At 50.0% G+C, this 24482-nt stretch overlaps 1 protein-coding gene, 1 long non-coding RNA gene and 24 other non-coding genes across 28 annotated transcripts; 1 reads left to right on the top strand and 25 right to left on the bottom strand.

Annotated features, from left to right (window-relative positions):
* Positions 1-30: 30 nt before the first annotated feature.
* On the bottom strand, positions 31-152 carry LOC135379714 (U5 spliceosomal RNA). The gene has a single exon (XR_010419173.1). It is a non-coding gene; the product is annotated as a U5 spliceosomal RNA (small nuclear RNA).
* A 186-nt stretch (positions 153-338) lies between these two features.
* On the bottom strand, positions 339-460 carry LOC135379715 (U5 spliceosomal RNA). Its single transcript, XR_010419174.1, has one exon. It is a non-coding gene; the product is annotated as a U5 spliceosomal RNA (small nuclear RNA).
* A 186-nt stretch (positions 461-646) lies between these two features.
* Positions 647-768, bottom strand: LOC135379716 (U5 spliceosomal RNA). The gene has a single exon (XR_010419175.1). It is a non-coding gene; the product is annotated as a U5 spliceosomal RNA (small nuclear RNA).
* Positions 769-954: 186 nt separating this feature from the next.
* Positions 955-1076, bottom strand: LOC135379717 (U5 spliceosomal RNA). Its single transcript, XR_010419176.1, has one exon. It is a non-coding gene; the product is annotated as a U5 spliceosomal RNA (small nuclear RNA).
* Positions 1077-1262: 186 nt separating this feature from the next.
* Positions 1263-1384, bottom strand: LOC135379718 (U5 spliceosomal RNA). Its single transcript, XR_010419177.1, has one exon. It is a non-coding gene; the product is annotated as a U5 spliceosomal RNA (small nuclear RNA).
* Positions 1385-1570: 186 nt separating this feature from the next.
* Positions 1571-1692, bottom strand: LOC135379719 (U5 spliceosomal RNA). The gene has a single exon (XR_010419178.1). It is a non-coding gene; the product is annotated as a U5 spliceosomal RNA (small nuclear RNA).
* A 186-nt stretch (positions 1693-1878) lies between these two features.
* Positions 1879-2000, bottom strand: LOC135379720 (U5 spliceosomal RNA). Its single transcript, XR_010419179.1, has one exon. It is a non-coding gene; the product is annotated as a U5 spliceosomal RNA (small nuclear RNA).
* Positions 2001-2186: 186 nt separating this feature from the next.
* LOC135379721 (U5 spliceosomal RNA) lies at positions 2187-2308 on the bottom strand. The gene has a single exon (XR_010419180.1). It is a non-coding gene; the product is annotated as a U5 spliceosomal RNA (small nuclear RNA).
* Positions 2309-2493: 185 nt separating this feature from the next.
* On the bottom strand, positions 2494-2615 carry LOC135379722 (U5 spliceosomal RNA). The gene has a single exon (XR_010419181.1). It is a non-coding gene; the product is annotated as a U5 spliceosomal RNA (small nuclear RNA).
* Positions 2616-2801: 186 nt separating this feature from the next.
* LOC135379384 (U5 spliceosomal RNA) lies at positions 2802-2923 on the bottom strand. The gene has a single exon (XR_010418881.1). It is a non-coding gene; the product is annotated as a U5 spliceosomal RNA (small nuclear RNA).
* A 186-nt stretch (positions 2924-3109) lies between these two features.
* On the bottom strand, positions 3110-3231 carry LOC135379723 (U5 spliceosomal RNA). Its single transcript, XR_010419182.1, has one exon. It is a non-coding gene; the product is annotated as a U5 spliceosomal RNA (small nuclear RNA).
* Positions 3232-3417: 186 nt separating this feature from the next.
* LOC135379385 (U5 spliceosomal RNA) lies at positions 3418-3539 on the bottom strand. Its single transcript, XR_010418882.1, has one exon. It is a non-coding gene; the product is annotated as a U5 spliceosomal RNA (small nuclear RNA).
* Positions 3540-3725: 186 nt separating this feature from the next.
* LOC135379387 (U5 spliceosomal RNA) lies at positions 3726-3847 on the bottom strand. The gene has a single exon (XR_010418884.1). It is a non-coding gene; the product is annotated as a U5 spliceosomal RNA (small nuclear RNA).
* Positions 3848-4033: 186 nt separating this feature from the next.
* LOC135379483 (U5 spliceosomal RNA) lies at positions 4034-4156 on the bottom strand. Its single transcript, XR_010418972.1, has one exon. It is a non-coding gene; the product is annotated as a U5 spliceosomal RNA (small nuclear RNA).
* Positions 4157-4342: 186 nt separating this feature from the next.
* On the bottom strand, positions 4343-4464 carry LOC135379725 (U5 spliceosomal RNA). The gene has a single exon (XR_010419184.1). It is a non-coding gene; the product is annotated as a U5 spliceosomal RNA (small nuclear RNA).
* Positions 4465-4650: 186 nt separating this feature from the next.
* Positions 4651-4772, bottom strand: LOC135379727 (U5 spliceosomal RNA). Its single transcript, XR_010419185.1, has one exon. It is a non-coding gene; the product is annotated as a U5 spliceosomal RNA (small nuclear RNA).
* A 186-nt stretch (positions 4773-4958) lies between these two features.
* On the bottom strand, positions 4959-5080 carry LOC135379728 (U5 spliceosomal RNA). Its single transcript, XR_010419186.1, has one exon. It is a non-coding gene; the product is annotated as a U5 spliceosomal RNA (small nuclear RNA).
* A 186-nt stretch (positions 5081-5266) lies between these two features.
* LOC135379484 (U5 spliceosomal RNA) lies at positions 5267-5389 on the bottom strand. The gene has a single exon (XR_010418973.1). It is a non-coding gene; the product is annotated as a U5 spliceosomal RNA (small nuclear RNA).
* A 186-nt stretch (positions 5390-5575) lies between these two features.
* Positions 5576-5697, bottom strand: LOC135379388 (U5 spliceosomal RNA). The gene has a single exon (XR_010418885.1). It is a non-coding gene; the product is annotated as a U5 spliceosomal RNA (small nuclear RNA).
* A 186-nt stretch (positions 5698-5883) lies between these two features.
* LOC135379729 (U5 spliceosomal RNA) lies at positions 5884-6005 on the bottom strand. The gene has a single exon (XR_010419187.1). It is a non-coding gene; the product is annotated as a U5 spliceosomal RNA (small nuclear RNA).
* Positions 6006-6191: 186 nt separating this feature from the next.
* Positions 6192-6313, bottom strand: LOC135379730 (U5 spliceosomal RNA). Its single transcript, XR_010419188.1, has one exon. It is a non-coding gene; the product is annotated as a U5 spliceosomal RNA (small nuclear RNA).
* A 186-nt stretch (positions 6314-6499) lies between these two features.
* On the bottom strand, positions 6500-6621 carry LOC135379731 (U5 spliceosomal RNA). Its single transcript, XR_010419189.1, has one exon. It is a non-coding gene; the product is annotated as a U5 spliceosomal RNA (small nuclear RNA).
* Positions 6622-12159: 5538 nt separating this feature from the next.
* LOC135379620 (U5 spliceosomal RNA) lies at positions 12160-12286 on the bottom strand. Its single transcript, XR_010419099.1, has one exon. It is a non-coding gene; the product is annotated as a U5 spliceosomal RNA (small nuclear RNA).
* Positions 12287-12759: 473 nt separating this feature from the next.
* LOC135372804 (uncharacterized) lies at positions 12760-15306 on the bottom strand. 3 transcript variants are annotated; one of them, XR_010416124.1, is made up of 5 exons: positions 14689-15306; positions 14546-14609; positions 14005-14469; positions 13001-13092; positions 12760-12892 (listed from the first exon to the last, which is right to left on the bottom strand). It is a non-coding gene; the product is annotated as an uncharacterized LOC135372804 (long non-coding RNA). The 3 variants fall into 3 exon arrangements; XR_010416125.1 differs by having other exon boundaries at positions 12760-13092; positions 14326-14469; XR_010416121.1 differs by having other exon boundaries at positions 12760-13092.
* A 1456-nt stretch (positions 15307-16762) lies between these two features.
* On the bottom strand, positions 16763-16889 carry LOC135379621 (U5 spliceosomal RNA). The gene has a single exon (XR_010419100.1). It is a non-coding gene; the product is annotated as a U5 spliceosomal RNA (small nuclear RNA).
* A 569-nt stretch (positions 16890-17458) lies between these two features.
* Positions 17459-20650, top strand: LOC135389495 (uncharacterized). The gene has a single exon (XM_064619538.1). The coding sequence runs from the start codon at positions 17459-17461 to the stop codon at positions 20648-20650; it is 3192 nt and encodes a 1063-aa protein (XP_064475608.1).
* Positions 20651-24482: the final 3832 nt, after the last annotated feature.

Genomic DNA, 24482 nt, shown 5'->3' on the forward strand with positions numbered 1-24482 from the left:
TGTTTTCTCTTGGAATTGAATGATGTAGCCTTCCCCAAACGGGTTAGGCCTATCAAAAATTGTCTAGAAGCTCATTGTGTTGTCCCCCTCCACGGTGATCTTTAGTAAAAGGCGAAAGATCAATACGCGGATTTGAAGGGAGACCAGAGCATATGTCCTGAATTTTCAACGTTCGTGGAGGCCCTATTTCAAACATTTGAGAGGCAAAGTGGTGGAGTCCCGTCTCTCTCTCTTTCTTTTCCTTCACTTGTTTGACTTGTCTTGGGGGTCTGGGTGTGGCCGGTCAGGACACGTCCGACCTGGACGCATGTTTTCTCTTGGAATTGAATGATGTAGCCTTCCCCAAACGGGTTAGGCCTATCAAAAATTGTCTAGAAGCTCATTGTGTTGTCCCCCTCCACGGTGATCTTTAGTAAAAGGCGAAAGATCAATACGCGGATTTGAAGGGAGACCAGAGCATATGTCCTGAATTTTCAACGTTCGTGGAGGCCCTATTTCAAACATTTGAGAGGCAAAGTGGTGGAGTCCCGTCTCTCTCTCTTTCTTTTCCTTCACTTGTTTGACTTGTCTTGGGGGTCTGGGTGTGGCCGGTCAGGACACGTCCGACCTGGACGCATGTTTTCTCTTGGAATTGAATGATGTAGCCTTCCCCAAACGGGTTAGGCCTATCAAAAATTGTCTAGAAGCTCATTGTGTTGTCCCCCTCCACGGTGATCTTTAGTAAAAGGCGAAAGATCAATACGCGGATTTGAAGGGAGACCAGAGCATATGTCCTGAATTTTCAACGTTCGTGGAGGCCCTATTTCAAACATTTGAGAGGCAAAGTGGTGGAGTCCCGTCTCTCTCTCTTTCTTTTCCTTCACTTGTTTGACTTGTCTTGGGGGTCTGGGTGTGGCCGGTCAGGACACGTCCGACCTGGACGCATGTTTTCTCTTTGAATTGAATGATGTAGCCTTCCCCAAACGGGTTAGGCCTATCAAAAATTGTCTAGAAGCTCATTGTGTTGTCCCCCTCCACGGTGATCTTTAGTAAAAGGCGAAAGATCAATACGCGGATTTGAAGGGAGACCAGAGCATATGTCCTGAATTTTCAACGTTCGTGGAGGCCCTATTTCAAACATTTGAGAGGCAAAGTGGTGGAGTCCCGTCTCTCTCTCTTTCTTTTCCTTCACTTGTTTGACTTGTCTTGGGGGTCTGGGTGTGGCCGGTCAGGACACGTCCGACCTGGACGCATGTTTTCTCTTTGAATTGAATGATGTAGCCTTCCCCAAACGGGTTAGGCCTATCAAAAATTGTCTAGAAGCTCATTGTGTTGTCCCCCTCCACGGTGATCTTTAGTAAAAGGCGAAAGATCAATACGCGGATTTGAAGGGAGACCAGAGCATATGTCCTGAATTTTCAACGTTCGTGGAGGCCCTATTTCAAACATTTGAGAGGCAAAGTGGTGGAGTCCCGTCTCTCTCTCTTTCTTTTCCTTCACTTGTTTGACTTGTCTTGGGGGTCTGGGTGTGGCCGGTCAGGACACGTCCGACCTGGACGCATGTTTTCTCTTTGAATTGAATGATGTAGCCTTCCCCAAACGGGTTAGGCCTATCAAAAATTGTCTAGAAGCTCATTGTGTTGTCCCCCTCCACGGTGATCTTTAGTAAAAGGCGAAAGATCAATACGCGGATTTGAAGGGAGACCAGAGCATATGTCCTGAATTTTCAACGTTCGTGGAGGCCCTATTTCAAACATTTGAGAGGCAAAGTGGTGGAGTCCCGTCTCTCTCTCTTTCTTTTCCTTCACTTGTTTGACTTGTCTTGGGGGTCTGGGTGTGGCCGGTCAGGACACGTCCGACCTGGACGCATGTTTTCTCTTTGAATTGAATGATGTAGCCTTCCCCAAACGGGTTAGGCCTATCAAAAATTGTCTAGAAGCTCATTGTGTTGTCCCCCTCCACGGTGATCTTTAGTAAAAGGCGAAAGATCAATACGCGGATTTGAAGGGAGACCAGAGCATATGTCCTGAATTTTCAACGTTCGTGGAGGCCCTATTTCAAACATTTGAGAGGCAAAGTGGTGGAGTCCCGTCTCTCTCTCTTTCTTTTCCTTCACTTGTTTGACTTGTCTTGGGGGTCTGGGTGTGGCCGGTCAGGACACGTCCGACCTGGACGCATGTTTTCTCTTTGAATTGAATGATGTAGCCTTCCCCAAACGGGTTAGGCCTATCAAAAATTGTCTAGAAGCTCATTGTGTTGTCCCCCTCCACGGTGATCTTTAGTAAAAGGCGAAAGATCAATACGCGGATTTGAAGGGAGACCAGAGCATATGTCCTGAATTTTCAACGTTCGTGGAGGCCCTATTTCAAACATTTGAGAGGCAAAGTGGTGGAGTCCCGTCTCTCTCTCTTTCTTTTCCTTCACTTGTTTGACTTGTCTTGGGGGTCTGGGTGTGGCCGGTCAGGACACGTCCGACCTGGACGCATGTTTTCTCTTGAATTGAATGATGTAGCCTTCCCCAAACGGGTTAGGCCTATCAAAAATTGTCTAGAAGCTCATTGTGTTGTCCCCCTCCACGGTGATCTTTAGTAAAAGGCGAAAGATCAATACGCGGATTTGAAGGGAGACCAGAGCATATGTCCTGAATTTTCAACGTTCGTGGAGGCCCTATTTCAAACATTTGAGAGGCAAAGTGGTGGAGTCCCGTCTCTCTCTCTTTCTTTTCCTTCACTTGTTTGACTTGTCTTGGGGGTCTGGGTGTGGCCGGTCAGGACACGTCCGACCTGGACGCATGTTTTCTCTTTGAATTGAATGATGTAGCCTTCCCCAAACGGGTTAGGCCTATCAAAAATTGTCTAGAAGCTCATTGTGTTGTCCCTCTCCACGGTGATCTTTAGTAAAAGGCGAAAGATCAATACGCGGATTTGAAGGGAGACCAGAGCATATGTCCTGAATTTTCAACGTTCGTGGAGGCCCTATTTCAAACATTTGAGAGGCAAAGTGGTGGAGTCCCGTCTCTCTCTCTTTCTTTTCCTTCACTTGTTTGACTTGTCTTGGGGGTCTGGGTGTGGCCGGTCAGGACACGTCCGACCTGGACGCATGTTTTCTCTTTGAATTGAATGATGTAGCCTTCCCCAAACGGGTTAGGCCTATCAAAAATTGTCTAGAAGCTCATTGTGTTGTCCCCCTCCACGGTGATCTTTAGTAAAAGGCGAAAGATCAATACGCGGATTTGAAGGGAGACCAGAGCATATGTCCTGAATTTTCAACGTTCGTGGAGGCCCTATTTCAAACATTTGAGAGGCAAAGTGGTGGAGTCCCGTCTCTCTCTCTTTCTTTTCCTTCACTTGTTTGACTTGTCTTGGGGGTCTGGGTGTGGCCGGTCAGGACACGTCCGACCTGGACGCATGTTTTCTCTTTGAATTGAATGATGTAGCCTTCCCCAAACGGGTTAGGCCTATCAAAAATTGTCTAGAAGCTCATTGTGTTGTCCCTCTCCACGGTGATCTTTAGTAAAAGGCGAAAGATCAATACGCGGATTTGAAGGGAGACCAGAGCATATGTCCTGAATTTTCAACGTTCGTGGAGGCCCTATTTCAAACATTTGAGAGGCAAAGTGGTGGAGTCCCGTCTCTCTCTCTTTCTTTTCCTTCACTTGTTTGACTTGTCTTGGGGGTCTGGGTGTGGCCGGTCAGGACACGTCCGACCTGGACGCATGTTTTCTCTTTGAATTGAATGATGTAGCCTTCCCCAAACGGGTTAGGCCTATCAAAAATTGTCTAGAAGCTCATTGTGTTGTCCCTCTCCACGGTGATCTTTAGTAAAAGGCGAAAGATCAATACGCGGATTTGAAGGGAGACCAGAGCATATGTCCTGAATTTTCAACGTTCGTGGAGGCCCTATTTCAAACATTTGAGAGGCAAAGTGGTGGAGTCCCGTCTCTCTCTCTTTCTTTTCCTTCACTTGTTTGACTTGTCTTGGGGGTCTGGGTGTGGCCGGTCAGGACACGTCCGACCTGGACGCATGTTTTCTCTTTGAATTGAATGATGTAGCCTTCCCCAAACGGGTTAGGCCTATCAAAAATTGTCTAGAAGCTCATTGTGTTGTCCCCTCTCCACGGTGATCTTTAGTAAAAGGCGAAAGATCAATACGCGGATTTGAAGGGAGACCAGAGCATATGTCCTGAATTTTCAACGTTCGTGGAGGCCCTATTTCAAACATTTGAGAGGCAAAGTGGTGGAGTCCCGTCTCTCTCTCTTTCTTTTCCTTCACTTGTTTGACTTGTCTTGGGGGTCTGGGTGTGGCCGGTCAGGACACGTCCGACCTGGACGCATGTTTTCTCTTGGAATTGAATGATGTAGCCTTCCCCAAACGGGTTAGGCCTATCAAAAATTGTCTAGAAGCTCATTGTGTTGTCCCCCTCCACGGTGATCTTTAGTAAAAGGCGAAAGATCAATACGCGGATTTGAAGGGAGACCAGAGCATATGTCCTGAATTTTCAACGTTCGTGGAGGCCCTATTTCAAACATTTGAGAGGCAAAGTGGTGGAGTCCCGTCTCTCTCTCTTTCTTTTCCTTCACTTGTTTGACTTGTCTTGGGGGTCTGGGTGTGGCCGGTCAGGACACGTCCGACCTGGACGCATGTTTTCTCTTGGAATTGAATGATGTAGCCTTCCCCAAACGGGTTAGGCCTATCAAAAATTGTCTAGAAGCTCATTGTGTTGTCCCCCTCCACGGTGATCTTTAGTAAAAGGCGAAAGATCAATACGCGGATTTGAAGGGAGACCAGAGCATATGTCCTGAATTTTCAACGTTCGTGGAGGCCCTATTTCAAACATTTGAGAGGCAAAGTGGTGGAGTCCCGTCTCTCTCTCTTTCTTTTCCTTCACTTGTTTGACTTGTCTTGGGGGTCTGGGTGTGGCCGGTCAGGACACGTCCGACCTGGACGCATGTTTTCTCTTGGAATTGAATGATGTAGCCTTCCCCAAACGGGTTAGGCCTATCAAAAATTGTCTAGAAGCTCATTGTGTTGTCCCCCTCCACGGTGATCTTTAGTAAAAGGCGAAAGATCAATACGCGGATTTGAAGGGAGACCAGAGCATATGTCCTGAATTTTCAACGTTCGTGGAGGCCCTATTTCAAACATTTGAGAGGCAAAGTGGTGGAGTCCCGTCTCTCTCTCTTTCTTTTCCTTCACTTGTTTGACTTGTCTTGGGGGTCTGGGTGTGGCCGGTCAGGACACGTCCGACCTGGACGCATGTTTTCTCTTTGAATTGAATGATGTAGCCTTCCCCAAACGGGTTAGGCCTATCAAAAATTGTCTAGAAGCTCATTGTGTTGTCCCCTCTCCACGGTGATCTTTAGTAAAAGGCGAAAGATCAATACGCGGATTTGAAGGGAGACCAGAGCATATGTCCTGAATTTTCAACGTTCGTGGAGGCCCTATTTCAAACATTTGAGAGGCAAAGTGGTGGAGTCCCGTCTCTCTCTCTTTCTTTTCCTTCACTTGTTTGACTTGTCTTGGGGGTCTGGGTGTGGCCGGTCAGGACACGTCCGACCTGGACGCATGTTTTCTCTTTGAATTGAATGATGTAGCCTTCCCCAAACGGGTTAGGCCTATCAAAAATTGTCTAGAAGCTCATTGTGTTGTCCCTCTCCACGGTGATCTTTAGTAAAAGGCGAAAGATCAATACGCGGATTTGAAGGGAGACCAGAGCATATGTCCTGAATTTTCAACGTTCGTGGAGGCCCTATTTCAAACATTTGAGAGGCAAAGTGGTGGAGTCCCGTCTCTCTCTCTTTCTTTTCCTTCACTTGTTTGACTTGTCTTGGGGGTCTGGGTGTGGCCGGTCAGGACACGTCCGACCTGGACGCATGTTTTCTCTTGGAATTGAATGATGTAGCCTTCCCCAAACGGGTTAGGCCTATCAAAAATTGTCTAGAAGCTCATTGTGTTGTCCCCCTCCACGGTGATCTTTAGTAAAAGGCGAAAGATCAATACGCGGATTTGAAGGGAGACCAGAGCATATGTCCTGAATTTTCAACGTTCGTGGAGGCCCTATTTCAAACATTTGAGAGGCAAAGTGGTGGAGTCCCGTCTCTCTCTCTTTCTTTTCCTTCACTTGTTTGACTTGTCTTGGGGGTCTGGGTGTGGCCGGTCAGGACACGTCCGACCTGGACGCATGTTTTCTCTTGGAATTGAATGATGTAGCCTTCCCCAAACGGGTTAGGCCTATCAAAAATTGTCTAGAAGCTCATTGTGTTGTCCCCCTCCACGGTGATCTTTAGTAAAAGGCGAAAGATCAATACGCGGATTTGAAGGGAGACCAGAGCATATGTCCTGAATTTTCAACGTTCGTGGAGGCCCTATTTCAAACATTTGAGAGGCAAAGTGGTGGAGTCCCGTCTCTCTCTCTTTCTTTTCCTTCACTTGTTTGACTTGTCTTGGGGGTCTGGGTGTGGCCGGTCAGGACACGTCCGACCTGGACGCATGTTTTCTCTTTGAATTGAATGATGTAGCCTTCCCCAAACGGGTTAGGCCTATCAAAAATTGTCTAGAAGCTCATTGTGTTGTCCCCCTCCACGGTGATCTTTAGTAAAAGGCGAAAGATCAATACGCGGATTTGAAGGGAGACCAGAGCATATGTCCTGAATTTTCAACGTTCGTGGAGGCCCTATTTCAAACATTTGAGAGGCAAAGTGGTGGAGTCCCGTCTCTCTCTCTTTCTTTTCCTTCACTTGTTTGACTTGTCTTGGGGGTCTGGGTGTGGCCGGTCAGGACACGTCCGACCTGGACGCATGTTTTCTCTTTGAATTGAATGATGTAGCCTTCCCCAAACGGGTTAGGCCTATCAAAAATTGTCTAGAAGCTCATTGTGTTGTCCCCCTCCACGGTGATCTTTAGTAAAAGGCGAACTTTATTGTCAAAAAGTACCATCCAAGACTACCAAACTACCATCACCACCAAAACCTAGTCCCTCCAGAGCCTACTCACAAAACTCAGAACTTAACACTTGAACCGCTATCCACATTCGTACATTGCACGTGGTGTGACCCCATCCCAGACTTCTGGTTTCCCAGAAGCGACCAGTCCAACAGAAACCGCATCCTACCCCACTCAAAATTTGATCAGCACTTTCCCTTGCTGTCGTATAAAAACTCTCCAGTGGGATTTCCACCGTTTCTTAAAGGCCGCCTCCCCGATAACGTCCAACTCGTGTTGGAGCTTCCTGTGCAAGGACAGCCTCACGTAAAACGTCACAACTCGCAGGGACTCGTTCGTGCCCCCGTACAATTTTCTGTTTCTTGATGACCACAACTGAAATTTTATCTCATTTAAAAGTAGGCAAAATGATGGAACCTGCCCTCGTCCCACTGGCACAGGGTCAAACACGTGCACTGTAGTATACTGAATAACAGGCAACGCAAACAAATCCGCCATTTTTCGCCACATTGCGGTTGCCATTATACAATCATAAAAAATATGTTTGTGGTTCTCTACACCACCACATGTCGCACAATCGCTAGATGCACGAAAACGAAAACGATACAGCCTTGTTGCCACCGGTAATACATTGTGGGACATTTCCCAGGCGACATCCGCGCGGTCATCATCTAAATAGGTGGAGAGTAATAACCCTCTCGTTTCGGCAACATGCGTGGTGATCTCGTCCTTCTTACATTCATAGAACAACGTCTCATAGATTTTCTTCGTCGTCAGGAACCTGATGTTGTCACTTGGCAGCACCCTTTGCAAAATTCGTACATACTTAGCAAGTTCTACATAAAATCGGCCGGGTGTCTCGGCTCTGGGCAACAAGTGATTGATTGGCACACCAAAAAGAGTACACAACGTTTCCATACTATACAGAGCCAAGGACTTGGCAACATGATCCCCGTCCTCCAAAGCCCTACACGTCTGAGTGATGGCCAAGGCCACACACATTAGCCTGATATTGAAAATGCTAAACCCCCCGCACTCAGCTGGTCCCTGAATTACAACCCTTTTTACTTTCTCAGGCCTCCCCTGCCAAAGAACGGACATCATTGTACGGGTCAGCTTCTTTTCCACCACTCTCGTAGGAAGAGTGCATGTGCCCGCGTACCAAATGGCTGAACACATTTCATTTCTGATTATATCCCGTCTTCCTCTATACCCTGTGCTGATCCCCTCGTATTTCTCTTTGACAGCATCGAGACTTTTCTGAATCTCAGTCCATGTCCTGGGTGCCACGCCCTCCGCCGTAAAGACGATGCCAAGCACCTTCATTTGCTGCACGACGGGTATGCCGGCTATCTGCACTTGACTTCCTGGGAGATTCACTTTCATGACTGCTGACTTTTCCTTATTAAGGCGTGCGCCTGAGCCCGCTGCGTATACCTCCATGAGCCTCAGAGCCTCCCCGATCGCCGACGGCCTTGTCGTGCACAGCGTCATGTCATCGGCGTATGCAAACACCGTGGACAAGCCAACACTTCCTGGTGTGAACGCCTTCGGGATGGCGGCACTGCTTGCCACAAGCCTGACAAACGGCTCAAAGCACAGGGCATACAATAGGGGTGAGATCGGGCAGCCTTGGCGAACCCCTGACAGGACTGAGAATCTTCTGCTCAACTTGCCATTAATTTCGATGACGCTGCTTATGTCGGTATACAGCAACCCAACAAACCGCCTGAATACCAAAGGAAGACCGATTCTCTCCAGCACATGGAACATATAATCATGTGCGACCCTATCGAACGCCTTCTCCTGGTCAAAACTGGCCAGAAGAAGAGAGCCCTGTCTCTGCTGGTAGTAACCAATCATGTCTCGCAATGCCATCAAGTGCGAGTGCACGCTCCTTCCCTTAACAGCAGAGGCCTGAGCCGGCGACAGCAAACAGTCCATCGCTTGACTTAATCTCAGCTGCATTGCCTTTGCCAGTATTTTATAATCTGTATTTAACAGGGTCACCGGTCGCCAAGCCCTTAACTCTGTCCTCCTATTTTCATCTTTGCACAACAATTTGATGACACCGACTCTAAGGGATTGCGGTAAACTTCCTTCTCTCAGGCACAAACGAAAAACCGTGGTTAACGGCAGCGTCAGTTCCCTCCAAAATACACGGTAAAACTCTGGTGGGAGACCGTCAGATCCCGGGCTCTTACCCAACCTCAATGCCTTCATTGCTTCTGTAATCTCTTCCACCGTAAACTCATTTTCAAATATTTCACCTCCTCCCTCTAATTTCGGTAAGTGCTTGTCCAGCAGCTTCCACGCGTCCCTATCCACGTGTTTCGGAGCGTATAGTTCAGCGTAAAAATCCACGCACGCTTCCTCTATTTCGTCTTGCGTCTGACGCAGGACACCATCAGACCCACAGACTTCTTGCAAGGCTGTGGGCCGTCTTCTCACCGTCGCTGTGTTTAACTCGCGAGAGGTCATGACTACCTGCCCTGCGTAATTCGGTCTCTGCACTGGTGGCGTCGACTTCAGAAGCAATACGCTTAAGTCTTCTTGTAGTTCCCTATATGCTTCTAGTTGGGCTGCGGTCTCTAGGCCCAAACCGCGCAAACTGCGCAGACCCCACCGTATGGCATAGATCATTTCCCTCCGCTCCCGGGCACGTTGCTTCCCCCACTTTTTAAACGCGTGAATTATTTCGCCCTTCAACGTCTCCCACCAGTCAACCGAACATATTCCTTTGGCTTCGTGGCTACTGATTATACGTCTAATATCGTCTGCCACTTCGTCGTCATACAACAGACTAGTGTTCAGTCGCCACCGGTTGGGAAGCCTCCCAAATCCGCCTACAAAAGCAAACTCGACTGCCAGCATGCAATGGTCACTCAAATAAACAGATCCAGTATTAAGTTGCGCTACTTCACAGTCCACAATGTTACGCGTCACAGTACGATTTACATAGCACCTGTCTAAACGCACACTTCGGCCTTGCGCATGAAAAGTAAAACCGCGCGTTGAACCATACACATGTTCCCATGCATCAACAAAATTGTAAGCATTTACTAAGCGCCTCAACCCCTTAGCTTTCCATGGCCTGCTAGCTAAAGATCCCCCTGTGCTGTCAACACATTCATTAAGTACACAATTAAAGTCACCGGTCAGGATTCTTTCCCCGGAACCAACCAAGAAGCCATCTAACGACTCGAAGAACAAACTTCTTTCCTGATTATCTATAGGCACGTAGACGTTTACAATTTTATAGACTTTCCCTTCAAACACAACGTCTGCCACGATGACTCGACCTTGATCGTCCCGGACATACTGCCTTATCTCGCCCCGGAAAGAAGGCGACAAGGCTATCGTTACGCCCCGGGAATTCCTCGCTCCAAAGCTGCTCACAGTTATCATACCAGTAGTGCGCTCAAAATTTCTAACATCTGCCAGGCAGAAGAAGTGTGTTTCTTGCAAACATACAATGTGTAAATCCAGTTTCTGAACTACCTCTTTAAACATTTCCTGTTTCCTATATCCTCGCAGTCCTCGAATATTAAACGTTGCGAGTTTGAACGTGATTAATAAAACGAGAAACACTAGTCCTCTCACCAGACAAGTTCCATTTCGCGCGAAAGTCAGTTCTTAATCTTTTTCCTGCACCCTCTGCCTCGCTGTGGAAGGGAGGCCAGTTGTCCGGGCAGTTGATGCACACTTTTGCTTCCGGACGAAACTGTCCCCGTCGAAAGCGGACGTTTCATCCCTGCTGGTGAAGCACCCTCGTCGTCCTCCATGTTGACGTTTTCACCCTCGTCGTCCTCCACGTTGACGTTTTCACCCTTGTCGTCCTCCATGTTGACGTTTTCACCCTTGTCGTCCTCCATGTTGACGTTTTCATCCTTATCGTCCTCCATGTTGACGTTCTCACCCTTGGGGTCGTCCTCTTCCGTGTCGGCCTCGATATTACCCGTCGCTATCACTAAGCTCCCACCAGACAGGCTGTGGGACAGGTCACCATCCTGGGTGTCGGACGGACTCTCCTCGCCCATGGCGTCAGGCACTGTCTCGCCGCTGCCAGACTCTTCAGCTGTAGCACTCGGCCCCGGGACAGTCACTCCACGCTCTTCCACTCGTAGATCAAGCTCCTTTGCCACGGCCTCTGACCAATCTGCTACCCGCTCTGGCACCTCGGTTGCCTCAAGGACGTTCTCTGCCAACGGCCTGCCCGGCTCTGCCCGGGATGTAACGTTCGCATAGGACGTCACCGCACATGCCGAGGCTGCGTGGTCTTCGCCACACTTCTTGCATGGGGCTTGGCAGCCCCTGGCAGAGTGGCCATACTCACTGCATCGCAGACAATACTCAGTCCGGCAATTGAAAGAGAAGTGACCCGCCTGACCGCATCGCCGACACGTCTTGCGCATTCCGGAATAGACACACATGGTCTGGAATCCGTCAATTTCAACAAAGTTGGGTACTTCCCGGTCCATCACCATGATGACCCGCCGACTCCCCCTTTCGATGGTCAGGGCCTCCTGGAAGTAGTCACGCTTCACAGTGATCACTTGCCCGTACTTCTTAAATTCCACTTCCACGTCTTCATTGGGAACCTCTATCGGCAAGAAATGCAGCGATACGGTCTTTGTGTTCCTTTCGCAAGGAACAAGCACATAGTCTCGCCCTTTAACTTCTAACATGCCCTTCGCTGCAAGGGCTTCCGCCGCCTGCTTGGAGCGCACCGTGATGGCAAACCTGCCATGTCCAAATGGGTTAATCCCCTTCGAGGCATTAACTCCCACATGTTTGAGCATAGACTGCAGAACGTCGCTCATGCGAACGTCCTGGTCCGTTTCCAAGAAAAAGCTTAACTCACGTTGAATTTTCCGACGGGCTGCCATCTTCCTTGGCGAAACGCAGCTGGAAGAGGCTGCCAGGAGCTTGAAATTAAACAAAATTCAGTGAAATTTAGCAGAGCGATCGAACAACACATCCCAACCCGCTCGTCGTCGTCGTCGAAAAGGCGAAAGATCAATACGCGGATTTGAAGGGAGACCAGAGCATATGTCCTGAATTTTCAACGTTCGTCGATGCCCTATTTAAAACATTTGAGAGGCAAAGTGGTGGAGTCCCGTCTCTCTCTCTTTCTTTTGCTTCACTTGTTTGACTTGTTTTGGGGGTCGGGGTGTGGCTGGTCAGGACACGTCCTAGCTGGACGCGTGTTTTCTCTTTGAGTTGAATGATGTAGCCTTCCCCAAACGGGTTAGGCCTATCAAAAATTGCTAGAAGCTCATTGTGCTGTCCCCCTCCACGGTGATCTTTAGTAAAAGGCGAAAGATCTTTAGAAAAAATCTTCCCGGAAACAACACCGCAAGCGATGTTGCCCCGACGACCGTTTTACGGGCCGCGCATTCCAAGACACGGCCCACCCGGGGGCGGACCGCGTTATCAAGGGGCCCTTCTCGAAATATGAAGGACCGGCTCCCTTTCGCCTCCCTCCACCGCGAAAGATCGAAAGATCAATACGCGGATTTGAAGGGAGACCAGAGCATATGTCCTGAATTTTCAACGTTCGTCGATGCCCCCCAAGCAGCACAAAGGACCGGGGCGAAGCCGGTCCAGCATCGGGAAAGAATCCTACAAAGTCGGGGGCATGCCACCAGCCGATACCGGTCCTTCCTCCAGTTTGCAACACCGGGATGATTAAGGACCGACATCGGCAGCAAGTATTCGGTCCCAGCAGGTCCCCGACGGATCCCCGATAATGCTGGCAGGGGGCTCCCCCCATGCATATTTTAGCATTAATATGCTTATTTTTAATAATTACAATAATTTCGAGTGTAAACAGTGTGTGTAGAGCCCAACACTTTATTTTCGGAGAGGAAATAGACTGACACAACACTTGTAGCACCTCAATAGACTAAACGACGAGTGGTGCACACTAAGCAGTCTGCCTGCATCACCCAATGTATGCCAATTGTGTCTGAAATGAAAAACAAAAAAAGAGGGGTATACAGAAATATGCAGCCTGTCCGCATAACTACTGTCATTGGCAATGTAGCCTGAAAAGAAAAGGGTGGAAATGGTCTACCGTAATATCCAGCCTGCCTGCGTATCCACTGGCCCTTCAATGGTGTCTCAAAAGGGGGGGGGGGGGGAAACGTACCCAGTAAGAGGTGGTCTCTGAAAGGAAACAAAAAAGGTATACAGTAGTAGGCAGTCTGCCTAACCACTTGCACTTCGGTAGTGGCCCAGAAAGAAATGAACGGCTTGTAGCATTAATATTAGACCTAACGGTAAAATTGCTGCATGGGGGGAAATGGTATACAGTAATATGCAGCCTGCCTGCGTAACCACTAGCACGTCAACGGTGTCTCAAAAGAAAGAAAAAGCACACAGCAAGAGGCGGTCTGCCTGCACAAGTGGTGGTGTCTCAAAGAGAACGAAGTTATGCAGTAATAGGCAGTCTGCCTATCTGCTCACGCTTCAGTACCCCAGACACAAAAATAAATGGCATGTAACATTAGACGTAACGGAACAATTGCTGCACGTCAGCACAAAATAGTCTGTGCACGGTATGTGGAATGAGCTTTATCAAAAATGGTAAAATGCACAGTGTAGGGATTACGAAACTCAAGAGTTACCAAGAGAAAATTTAAATTATGAAAAAATGACAAAGCCAACGACTGGGAGAAATGCAAGTCCAGGAAAGAGAAAATAGTTCACATCCAGCGCCTTTGGTGCAAATGACTAGCAATTACTACAACGAGAACTGTAAAAAATGACAGCTGACCGGGACTAGAGCTGACAGTCAATGGTGTGCACATATCCAGCGTTCCTTCACAAAAACGTCAATAAGCAAAAAAAAAAACATGGTCAGGGAGAAGCATCCCTATTGAAAAAAAAAAGCGACATCAGGTCTGATGTGATTTGGGACACTGTCTTGATGCTAACACAGAGCTGCTCTGATGCTGATGTTAACACCAGCTGATGTTAGCATCAAGACAGTGTCCCAAATCACATCAGATCTGATGTTAACATCACAGCTGCTCTGATGATGATGTTAACATCAGAGCTGCCCTGGCTGATGCTCACATCAGAGCTGTCTTGATGCTGATGTTGACATGAGAGCTGCATTGATGCTGGTTATGGCAATCTTGAAAATGCTGCAGTCTTGGTTCACTGAAATGTTCTGCAAAGAAAGCCCCTCATGCCTGCGGTATATGAGTACCGACAAGAACCCTCACGAAACAGGAGATAGCAGCAACAAATCACTTCACCACAACAATTCACCACTCCGGAGTACGTACCTTTTAACGCATATCCATTTATCATCAACATACCTGAGCGTTGAACTCACGGGGACACAAAAACTGGTAATGATCGAACGGTGAACAACAACGCAAAAGAGCACACCTAGGTCCTCATTTCCGGTCCAACTTGTCCTTCTTCCGAAAAAGCACTTCTAAGCGTTGTTATGTCGAGCAAGAGTCCCCACCGCATTTGAACACGGTGCTTGAGTTTCTCTTGCTGGAGGCCGCTGCGTCATACACGCTGAACCTGCATGAAATGTCGTTCCAGAAAATACGATGGCAGGACACCTATATGTAGAGCAGTGTAGAGACATATGACATACCGTCTGCACAAAGCATACAGTAGACTTCACTTGGCGTTCTATCTCCCTGTCGTTGTGCAGATCCCTGCAAATAGAGTAAAACGGACAATGAGAATGCATGGCGCAGTCGAACATATTACTTCACAGTTATATTAATTACACACCTGAAACGGCAAGAATCCTGAAGGCGAAGAACGATTTGGCTTCACATGCAAGGCAGCGTCTTCACTCTTTGACATGTCAAACGAGACCGACTGGTCTGCTCGCGGTTAGAAGAAACGCTTCCACTTACAGACAGTTGCAATATCAGACGGGTTGCAAGAACGACAGCATCAGGTGAGAACAACAATACAAAGCCTCTTAAACGCTTTAGACTTGCTGGAACGCTCGCAATTACGCGAACTACACGCGGCGACGAGAAACGACCGTTACAGCAGCCAAAGCGAACCCAACAAGAACAGCGCATGCGCGACAGGCAGCGCTGGCTGGTGGCATGAAGGCAAAGCGACGACGCGCGAGCGCGGGCGAGTGAGCCTGTGTTGAAATGGGCATGGAGCCAACATCTCCGCGCAATGGCTTGGCGGACGAAATATGACGACGGGTAGAATCGTACTACCTCTTGAGATTGTGGCCGTTCCAGGATCTTTCGAGAAATGCTGCTGTTTTCATAAGAATCACTGAATGTTGTGTTTGAAGCAAAATTGCAACATGAGATTGGCCAAAGCTAAGGTATTAGTTAGTTATGATTGTGAACAGATCGGCAGTGCAATCTGACAGTGAGAGATCGATAGCATCAAAAACAACAACAAAACACTCACTGTTTTGCCGACCCTTTCTCTAGTGTTCTTTCTTTCTTTCTTTCTTTTTTTTGTTATAATGAAGGAAAGCAAGGTTAAATGCTACATTTTTCTTGACTGTGTGCGATGGTGTACATCACAGGTTCCTCATGTGCCATGAATCTACTTAAAAGCTGCTGATGGTGTCAGGGCATCACACTTATAACAGTGACCAGAATGCGGCAGGAGTACTTTTGAGGCACTCTGGCCACGTTGACCACAAAACGGCGTTCCATACTCCCTCCGAACCAAACTTTGCAAAACTTGTAGCACAGAAACATTAACAACACACACGCCGGCCATTTGCGCCCAGCAATGACAACGAAAACAAAGATGATGGCGATGGCAGTCGCGGTAGCCCAAATGCAGGGAGCTCCAGCGTAGTCTTTGCGGGTTTCGGTGCAGCGGCTTTCGTCCGATCAGTTCGACTTGCTAAAGCTCTCTTCGTTTCGTTCCACGTGAGTTTTTCGTTTCTGGGGATTCGGTCGTTTCGTTCGGGCGTGGCCGACTCTTCCCGAGTATCTTGTACTTGCCTGCTTTGCAGTGAGGCTCCATTAATACTTCTGTTCAGGGTACTGCGTGTGCATGTTTTCTGTCATACAACACAACACAACACATGAAGTGAACTGCAGCCCAATGTTTGAAAGAGTTACCTCATACCAGACAGCCAAATTCCTTCCTGAAGGGATGCTTCACTGTCTCGTACAGCTTGGGACAAAAGTTTCTGAAGCACGGGTGTTTTGTATTTCACTTCTCCACGCCTCCCCTGCGGCTTAAGGGGGACGCTTGTTGAACAGAATCGTTGGGCAGATTTTTCCCAAGGATTCTGTTCAACAAGCATTCCCCAAAGGTGGCTGGGAGAAGTCCAATACAGAATACCCGTGTTTCAGAAACTTTGTCTCAAGCAGTACCATCCGATCACGTGTTACCGAATCTGCATAAACATCGGGAGACGAGCGGGAAGAAATACTTAGCCAGTACACCACAGCAGATCGGGACGTTAACGGGGATCCATCGGGAAAGAATCCTGGCCGGGACGCAAACGGGAATCTATCGGGAAAGAATTCTGACCGGGACACGAACGGGGATCTATCGGGAAATAATTTCATGTAGTTTCCCTCTCCCTCAATTCTTCCCCCTCACATAGTCGGGAAGCAGTCGGGCTTGTGACGGCGATATCGGCCACCTCGAACCCATCATCCCCGTTACGTTCCCAGCCGAATCCCAGTCCTTTGTGCTGCTTGGGCCTATTTAAAACATTTGAGAGGCAAAGTGGTGGAGTCCCGTCTCTCTCTCTTTCTTTTCCTTCACTTGTTTGACTTGTTTTGGGGGTCGGGGTGTGGCCGGTCAGGACACGTCCGACCTGGACGCGTGTTTTCTCTTTGAGTTGAATGATGTAGCCTTCCCCAAACGGGTTAGGCCTATCAAAAATTGCTAGAAGCTCATTGTGCTGTCCCCCTCCACGGTGATCTTTAGTAAAAGGCGAAAGATCTTTAGAAAAAATCTTCCCGGAAACAACACCGCAAGCGATGTTGCCCCGACGACCGTTTTACGGGCCGCGCATTCCAAGACACGGCCCACCCGGGGGCGGACCGCGTTATCAAGGGGCCCTTCTCGAAATATGAAGGACCGGCTCCCTTTCTCCTCCCTCCACCGCGAAAGATCGAAAGATCAATACGCGGATTTGAAGGGAGACCAGAGCATATGTCCTGAATTTTCAACGTTCGTCGATGCCCTATGTTGGGAATCGACGAGGACGTTTCTGCCCACGCGAGTACCGAAAGAGAAGGAGGGATCGCGAGCCAGGCACTCGGGCCTGTACCTTCGTTCAGGCAGTTTGGATCCGCCCCTCTGGAATAAAGTGGGACCATATTCATGACAGCGGGTCTCCGAGTTTCCTTCCTGTAACATATATTTGTTGCCTTCGTTCAGGCAGTTTGGATCCGCCCCTCTGGAATAAAGTGGGACCATATTCATGACAGCGGGTCTCCGAGTTTCCTTCCTGTAACATATATTTGTTGGTGCCGAAACCCGGGAATCTCCTGCCGCTCTCCTCCGTCAAGGAATCACTCGGATACCGCTGCCATCCTCGCCTTCAATGAGTCGTCCACAGAAGGCTCGTACCGTCCTTCGCGCGGCGGTGACACGGCTCTTCAACAAGTTGGAAGGCCTGCACATCTCCGATGATCCAAACCTCAGCGAGATCACCGATAACGCTCATCTGCTGGAACAAAAGGCTGAACAGTTGCGAGAGCTGGACTCCAAAATCCAGGACGAAGTCAGCGATGACGCGTTCGAAGATGAGTATACTACAGCCACACGTTACCAGGACGATATTTACCTTGCCGTGGCAAGAGCTCGTCGCAGTATCGCGCCCAGTCCTACCGTCGCACCCGCTCCTCGTGATCCTCACCAGCTTCCATCCAGCATTAGAACGGTCGCTCTTCCGAAGTTGCAGATCCCCACATTTGCGGGCAAGGCAGAGGACTGGCAAGCGTTTTGGGATCACTTCCGAACCACAATTCATAACTGCGAAGCTTTGCCCAGAATCGAAAAGTTTAAATATCTACTGTCCTACTTGTCGGGTCCAGCGAAACGTTCCGTCGAGGGAATTTCCATCTCTGAAGCGAATTATGACACGGCGATCACGACTTTACAGAATCGATTCGGTCGACCAGCGGCGCTCGTAGATGCTCACGTCGATAAGCTGCTCAATTTGCCCCCTGTATCCTCGGCCAGAGATGTAGAGAAGTTGCGAGAACTCTACGACACCATCATCTTTAGAACCGGTTGCTTACAGAATCTTGGAGTTCCTCAGTCCCGTTACGCAGTCGTGTTGCACCGAGTAGTGATGCGCTGCATACCGGAAGAGCTGGCCGTCGAGTTTCGCCAGCGACAGCTCGAGAAAGCGCCCTCAAGTCCTCTTCAGCCGCCATGCGCTGAGGGGCAGATGTCAGACGAACGCTCCGAAACAGTTTCGAGCTTGCTGGCCTTTCTTCGCAGTCATATCGAGAGCCGAGAGGATTGCAAGTTTGCTCAGCGTCGTGTATCCCAACGGGAACCGCGGGAGCAGCGATCCTGCCCCTCCCCGGAGCAGCCTGCCAGTTTCCCGACAGCCCTCTCACTAGCAGCCCGCTCGACAAATCACCGTCCTCGTAATTGTCCGCTGTGTAACAGCCCCTCTCACGCCATTCAAGATTGCCACGCAGCTGTGTCTTCCACCGACAAGCGTAGACTTCTCTCAGCCAAACGTTGCTGTTTCCGCTGCGGCAAATACAACCATGTCTCACGCGAATGCCGTTCCTTCAGGTACCTAACGTGCTCCACCTGCGGCGAGCATCACCTTTCCCTCCTCTGCGACATCCAACGCGCCAGTTCTGAACGCTCCTCGCACACCGCAGTGCAGTACCGCGTCACCGAAATCAAACGCCTCTCTGCCGGTCACACGTGGCGTCATTGCCCCGGACAAGAGAACCCCGCGGATCTTGTCACTCGCGGTGTGTCTGCTCAGCGACTCGCCGCCGAACCCCTGTGGTGGCACGGCCCACACTGGCTCACCATGCAGGCAGACTCCTGGCCTTCTCGGCCCTCTTCAAGCTTAACTCCAGTCCCGCAAGATGAAGAACGCGTCACGCAGACCACTGTCTGCCCCGCTCCCTCGCTCAGGTTACCGGCTATTTTCGATTTAGACCGCTACGGCAATCTAAGCACGGTTCTCCGGATTACCGCTTGGGTACGCCGCTTCGTCGCTAACGCTCGTCACACGGCGTCGCCCGTACGCGGTCCCCTAACCGCACGCGAGCTTGATCAGGCAGAAATCTACTGGCTTCGGCGGTCGCAAGGTGACGTCTTCGTCGGCGAGATTTCCGCGCTTCAGCGCGGCGAGCAGCTCGCTCGATCATCAGCCATCAGACTCTTCCGACCTATACTGGACGATGACGGCATTCTCCGTGTCGGTGGCCGCCTTGAAGCCCTCTCCGACCCAAGTGACCTAAAACACCCTATCTTGCTCCCAAGCCATCACCGCCTCACGGCCCTCATTATCATGTATGCCCACCTCCACCTCTGCCATGCAAGCATTCATACAACGCTCCTCGATCTCCGCGACAGATACTGGCTGCTCAAGGGACGACAAACTGTTAAACGCGTACTTCGTCAGTGCCTGCGGTGCCGCCGCACGAGACTTCGTCCAGAATCCGCGCCTGTCGCCCCACTACCTCGCGAGCGGATAACACCGACCACCGCCTTCGACGTCACTGGCGTGGACTTCTGCGGTCCGCTGTATGTCCGAGTCAGCTCAAGCGCCTCATCTAAAGCATACGCGGCCCTCTTTACGTGTGCGGTGACTCGAGCAATTCACCTCGAGCTCGTCACAAATATGACCGCCCCGGCTTTTCTTCTCGCTTTCCGCCGTTTCGTCGCTCGACGCGGTGTTCCATCACTTGTATACTCCGACAACGCCCGCACGTTCCACCGATGCGCTCACCTCCTCACTCTCCTGTCCACGGAACCCGTCCAAGATTTCGCCAGCAATCTTCGCATCACTTGGAGGTTTAACCCCCCTTCCGCCCCCTGGTGGGGTGGGTGGTGGGAGCGCATGATCCGCACGGTGAAATCATCCCTAAGACTGACCCTCCGCCATAGTCGCAAGACATTCGAAGAACTGGTCACCATCCTTCACGAAGTCGAAGCCGCCGTAAACAGCAGACCCCTCACTAGCATATCCACGGATCCTCAAGAGGTGCTCCCTCTAACCCCGTCTCATTTCCTCGTCGGGAGTCGTATTGCCAGGCTGCCGCTTCTCGAGAAGGTCCAGCAACAGAGCACGCCCTTGACGTTACGCAGACGGAGCGAACGACGCCAGCAAGCCATTGAAGTGTTCTGGAAGCGCTGGAAAAGGGAATATCTCCTCCAGCTCCGTTCTGCGCACCAAGGTGCTGGCGGATCTCCTACAGCTCTGAAGCCTGGTGATCTTGTCATCGTTGAAGACGACCGCCTCCCACCATTGTTGTGGAAAACCGCCATCGTTGTAGCCACACACCCGGGGCGCGACGGGATCGTCCGGAGCTTCACTATCAGACTCGCAAACGGAAGAGAAACGTCACGTCCTGCTCAGCGTCTGTACCTGCTAGAGGCCCACGAGGACACCACTGCCGCCCCCGGGAGGATGTTGGGAATCGACGAGGACGTTTCTGCCCACGCGAGTACCGAAAGAGAAGGAGGGATCGCGAGCCAGGCACTCGGGCCTGTACCTTCGTTCAGGCAGTTTGGATCCGCCCCTCTGGAATAAAGTGGGACCATATTCATGACAGCGGGTCTCCGAGTTTCCTTCCTGTAACACCCTATTTAAAACATTTGAGAGGCAAAGTGGTGGAGTCCCGTCTCTCTCTCTTTCTTTTCCTTTATTTGTTTGACTTGTCTTGGGGGTCTGAGTGTGGCCGGTCAGGACACGTCTGACCTGGACGCGTGTTTTCTCTTTGAGTTGAATGATGTAGCCTTCCCCAAATGGGTTAGGCCTATCAAAAATTGTCTAGAAGCTCATTGTGCTGTCCCCCTCCACGGTGATCTTTAGTAAATATTTATTGATAATGTGAAACATTTAAAGCATTGCACATGAGGCACTGTACAGAACCCATCAAAGCACACCCACCAAACCCACCAAAGCCACAGCGGAAATATTAGGCCCATTTACCACACCTGCGCAATGCACAATGCGCCACACTTCTCACACATACTCTCACTCATTGGCAGTATATACGCCAGTATTTACAAACAATTATTTACAAATATTTACAAGTGATTTACAAGCTATTTACATGTTACAGGTGTGTATAAACGGTATACAAGCCGAAAAGCGACCACAAACCCGAAAACTCGAAAACTCAAAGGAACCCAAACTGGTACCTCCCCCACCCCAAACCAGCGAGCGAATACACAATGCATTGCGAGTTCAAGAATTGATGTGTTCGTGAATGTCATATCTTTAGGGTCACCTGGCCGTTCACAAGCACAAACAACTTGTAGTGGCTTCGCCACTGCCGCCGAAACAACTCCACGCCGAGTGTACGAAGATCCCCCTGCAGGCGCACTTTTATGGCCATGCGGCACGCGAACAGAAGGTCCACCAGGGTGGCTGGCTGAGCACCGTACACGCACCGGGTCCTGGCACACCACAGCTGATATATCACCTCGGCGACCAGAAGGAGGAAGGCTGGTCGTGGCCTTGCGGGCACCGGCATCGGGTCCAGGAACTTCACTGTGCTATAGGGCACCATGGGAAGGCCATAAAAGGCGAAAGATCAATACGCGGATTTGAAGGGAGACCAGAGCGTATGTCCTAAATTTTCAACGTTCGTCGATGCCCTATTTAAAACATTTGAGAGGCAAAGTGGTGGAGTCCCGTCTCTCTCTCTTCTTTTTTCTTTATTTCTTTGACTCGTCTTGGGGGTCTGGGTGTAGCCGGTCTGACCTGGACGCATGTTTTCTCTTTGAATTGAATGATGTAGCCTTCCCCAAACGGGTTAGGCCTATCAAAAATTGTCTAGAAGCTCATTGTGCTGACCCCCTCCACGGTGATCTGTAGTAAATGTTTATTGAAAGATTAAACAAAGGCCTCAAGGCCAGACAAAACCAAAACCTTACGTTACACAGATACCAAAAACTCTCATGCATAAAGGGAAGCACACATTGCAAAATACTATACAACATATACAAATACTATACAACTATACAACAGACAGGCGCATAATGCCTCTGGTTTAAAAGTCTGGCAAATCTCGGCGAGCATCTCTGTACAAAATACACTATAAAAAGACTATACAAGGCTATACACCACACCACACTACGATACCCTGTACACATGCGCTATGCACTACACTATACTTTACATTACACTACACTGTACGATATACAACACAATATACAACACTATACTACAACACTATACTACAACACTATACTACGCTATACAAAAGTTACACGAGTAGGTCTACTTTAGTAAATTGATTATTTAGAATGATATACGTCAAAACCATAGTGCACTTGCTTAAGAGGAAAAGAACAGACAGAACCTCACACGACTGTCTAAAAGGTGACCAGGATGTTTCCCTGGCAGAGCACAAACACATCATGATGACTTCGCCATCGGCGTCGAAAACCGTCCCTGCCTAGTCTACGAAAGTCTGCCGTTAGGCGGGTCTTGAGTGCCACGCGTGTCGCAAGTGTCAGGTTCAGGAGCGCAGCCGGTGCCGCTCCGTAGACGGAACGCGTCCGCGCACACCACAACTGAAAGCATATCTCCGCTGCCAGCAACAGAAAGGCGGGTTCCTTCCTCGATGGTACTGGGAGGTCGTCCAGGTAGTGGACCGTGTCATAGGACACTCGGGGAATCCGGTAGACGGAAGCCACTCGACGCCACAAAGCCGCCGCATTGATACAATTGTAGAAGATGTGGCGGTGCGTTTCCCTCTCACACACAGCACACACGTATCCGACCGGGTTAACCCAAACTGGTACAGTCTTGCTCGTACAGGAAGGATGTCGTGCGTATGTTGCCATAGGATGTCGACCCTTGTTCCGTCAATGAGCCTCGATGCGATGCGACTTCGGTCGTGTTGTTGCTGCTCCCTAATTGGAAAGCTTATGTCGCAGAGTGCTCGGTAGATCTGACGGACAGACCACATCGGGAAGTCTGCCTCTGGCAGGAACTGATGAAACCTAACGGCATGCATCTTCATCAAACGGTAGAACGTCATTAGACGTTCGGCGTGCGGGCGTCCATTGTCGTAAGAGCCTCCGAAGTCCCGTATCGAGCAGCCGGAGAAGTAGATGGCAAGGTCGTGACTGATGTGGTCCTTGCTGCGAAGAATGCTGAACGGCGACGCAAGGCCCAAGGCGATACAGAAGAGGCGAACGTCGGGGAAGTTCCAGCCCCCTTCTTGTGGTGGCCTAACCATCACTGACCGCTGCACTCGTTCAGGACGATCATTCCAAAAGCAGGAAAATGTCATGCGGTTCACCCTTCGAGCCGTTGCAGTGGCGGGCTGGAAGGCCGTCCCAAAGAACCACAACCGAGAACAAACATTCCGTGGGACAACCTCGGCGCGATCCCTAAAATCCAAATCCACTGAAGACAGCGCTTTCAGACGGGCCTCCATGTCTTGCAGGGCGAGGGCCCAATTATTGGTAAGTGGACCTCTTCGATTGAAATGTACTCCCAAGATGCGGCAAGACTCATGCAACGGTATGCCGTACGCTGAGACGTAGGGGAAGTCTTCCCCGAGAGCAAGCACCGCTGACTTCCGTTCGTTCAGTCTTGCGCCGGACGCTGCATTGTATGTGACTAGACAGGCCACCACCTGTTGGATTGCCCTTGGCTCCGGCAAGCATACAGTCAGATCATCCGCGTAGGCGAAGATGGTAGGAAACCGGCTGCTGCCTGGGACGGGAAGTCGCGGGACCTGACGTTCGTCGGAGAGCATTCGGATGGCCACCTCGAAGATAAGCACGTAAAGCAGAGGTGATAACGGACACCCCTGCCGCACTCCTGATCAGACGTTGAATGGCGCAGTAGCTCTTCCATTCACCAACACTTTACTCTGAGCGGCAGCGTAGAGCACTCGAACAAAGCACCGAAAAGGCTCACCAAATCCCCCACGTCTCAAGACGAAATGCAGGAAATCGTGGCTCACCAAGTCAAACGCTTTCTCCTGGTCAAACGAGACGATGAACGCAGGAGAGCCCGTGCATGTCACCCAGTAGTAAATGTCCCGGAGAGCGAACAAGTGCTGCTGAATGCTTCTTCCGGGAACCGAGCAGGCCTGAACAGGGGACACGAGCCGATCGATGCAGGTGGCGAGGCGTAGCTGAATCACCTTAGCGAACAATTTATAGTCCACGTTTAGTAGACTAATCGGTCCCCAGGCCGTGAGGTCTTCCGATCGACTTCGATCTTTACAAATTAACTTGATAAGGCCACAGCGCGATGATGCTGGCAAGCAGCCTTGTTCGACGGCCTCCGCGAAGACGTCACACAGAGCAGCGCCGATGATGTCCCAGAAGCGTAAATAAAACTCCACCGGGAGACCATCGGGCCCTGGACACTTGCCTTTCCGCATTGTCCT

This window comes from Ornithodoros turicata, chromosome 1, assembly GCF_037126465.1.
Source record: "Ornithodoros turicata isolate Travis chromosome 1, ASM3712646v1, whole genome shotgun sequence".
NCBI lineage: Eukaryota > Metazoa > Arthropoda > Arachnida > Ixodida > Argasidae > Ornithodoros > Ornithodoros turicata.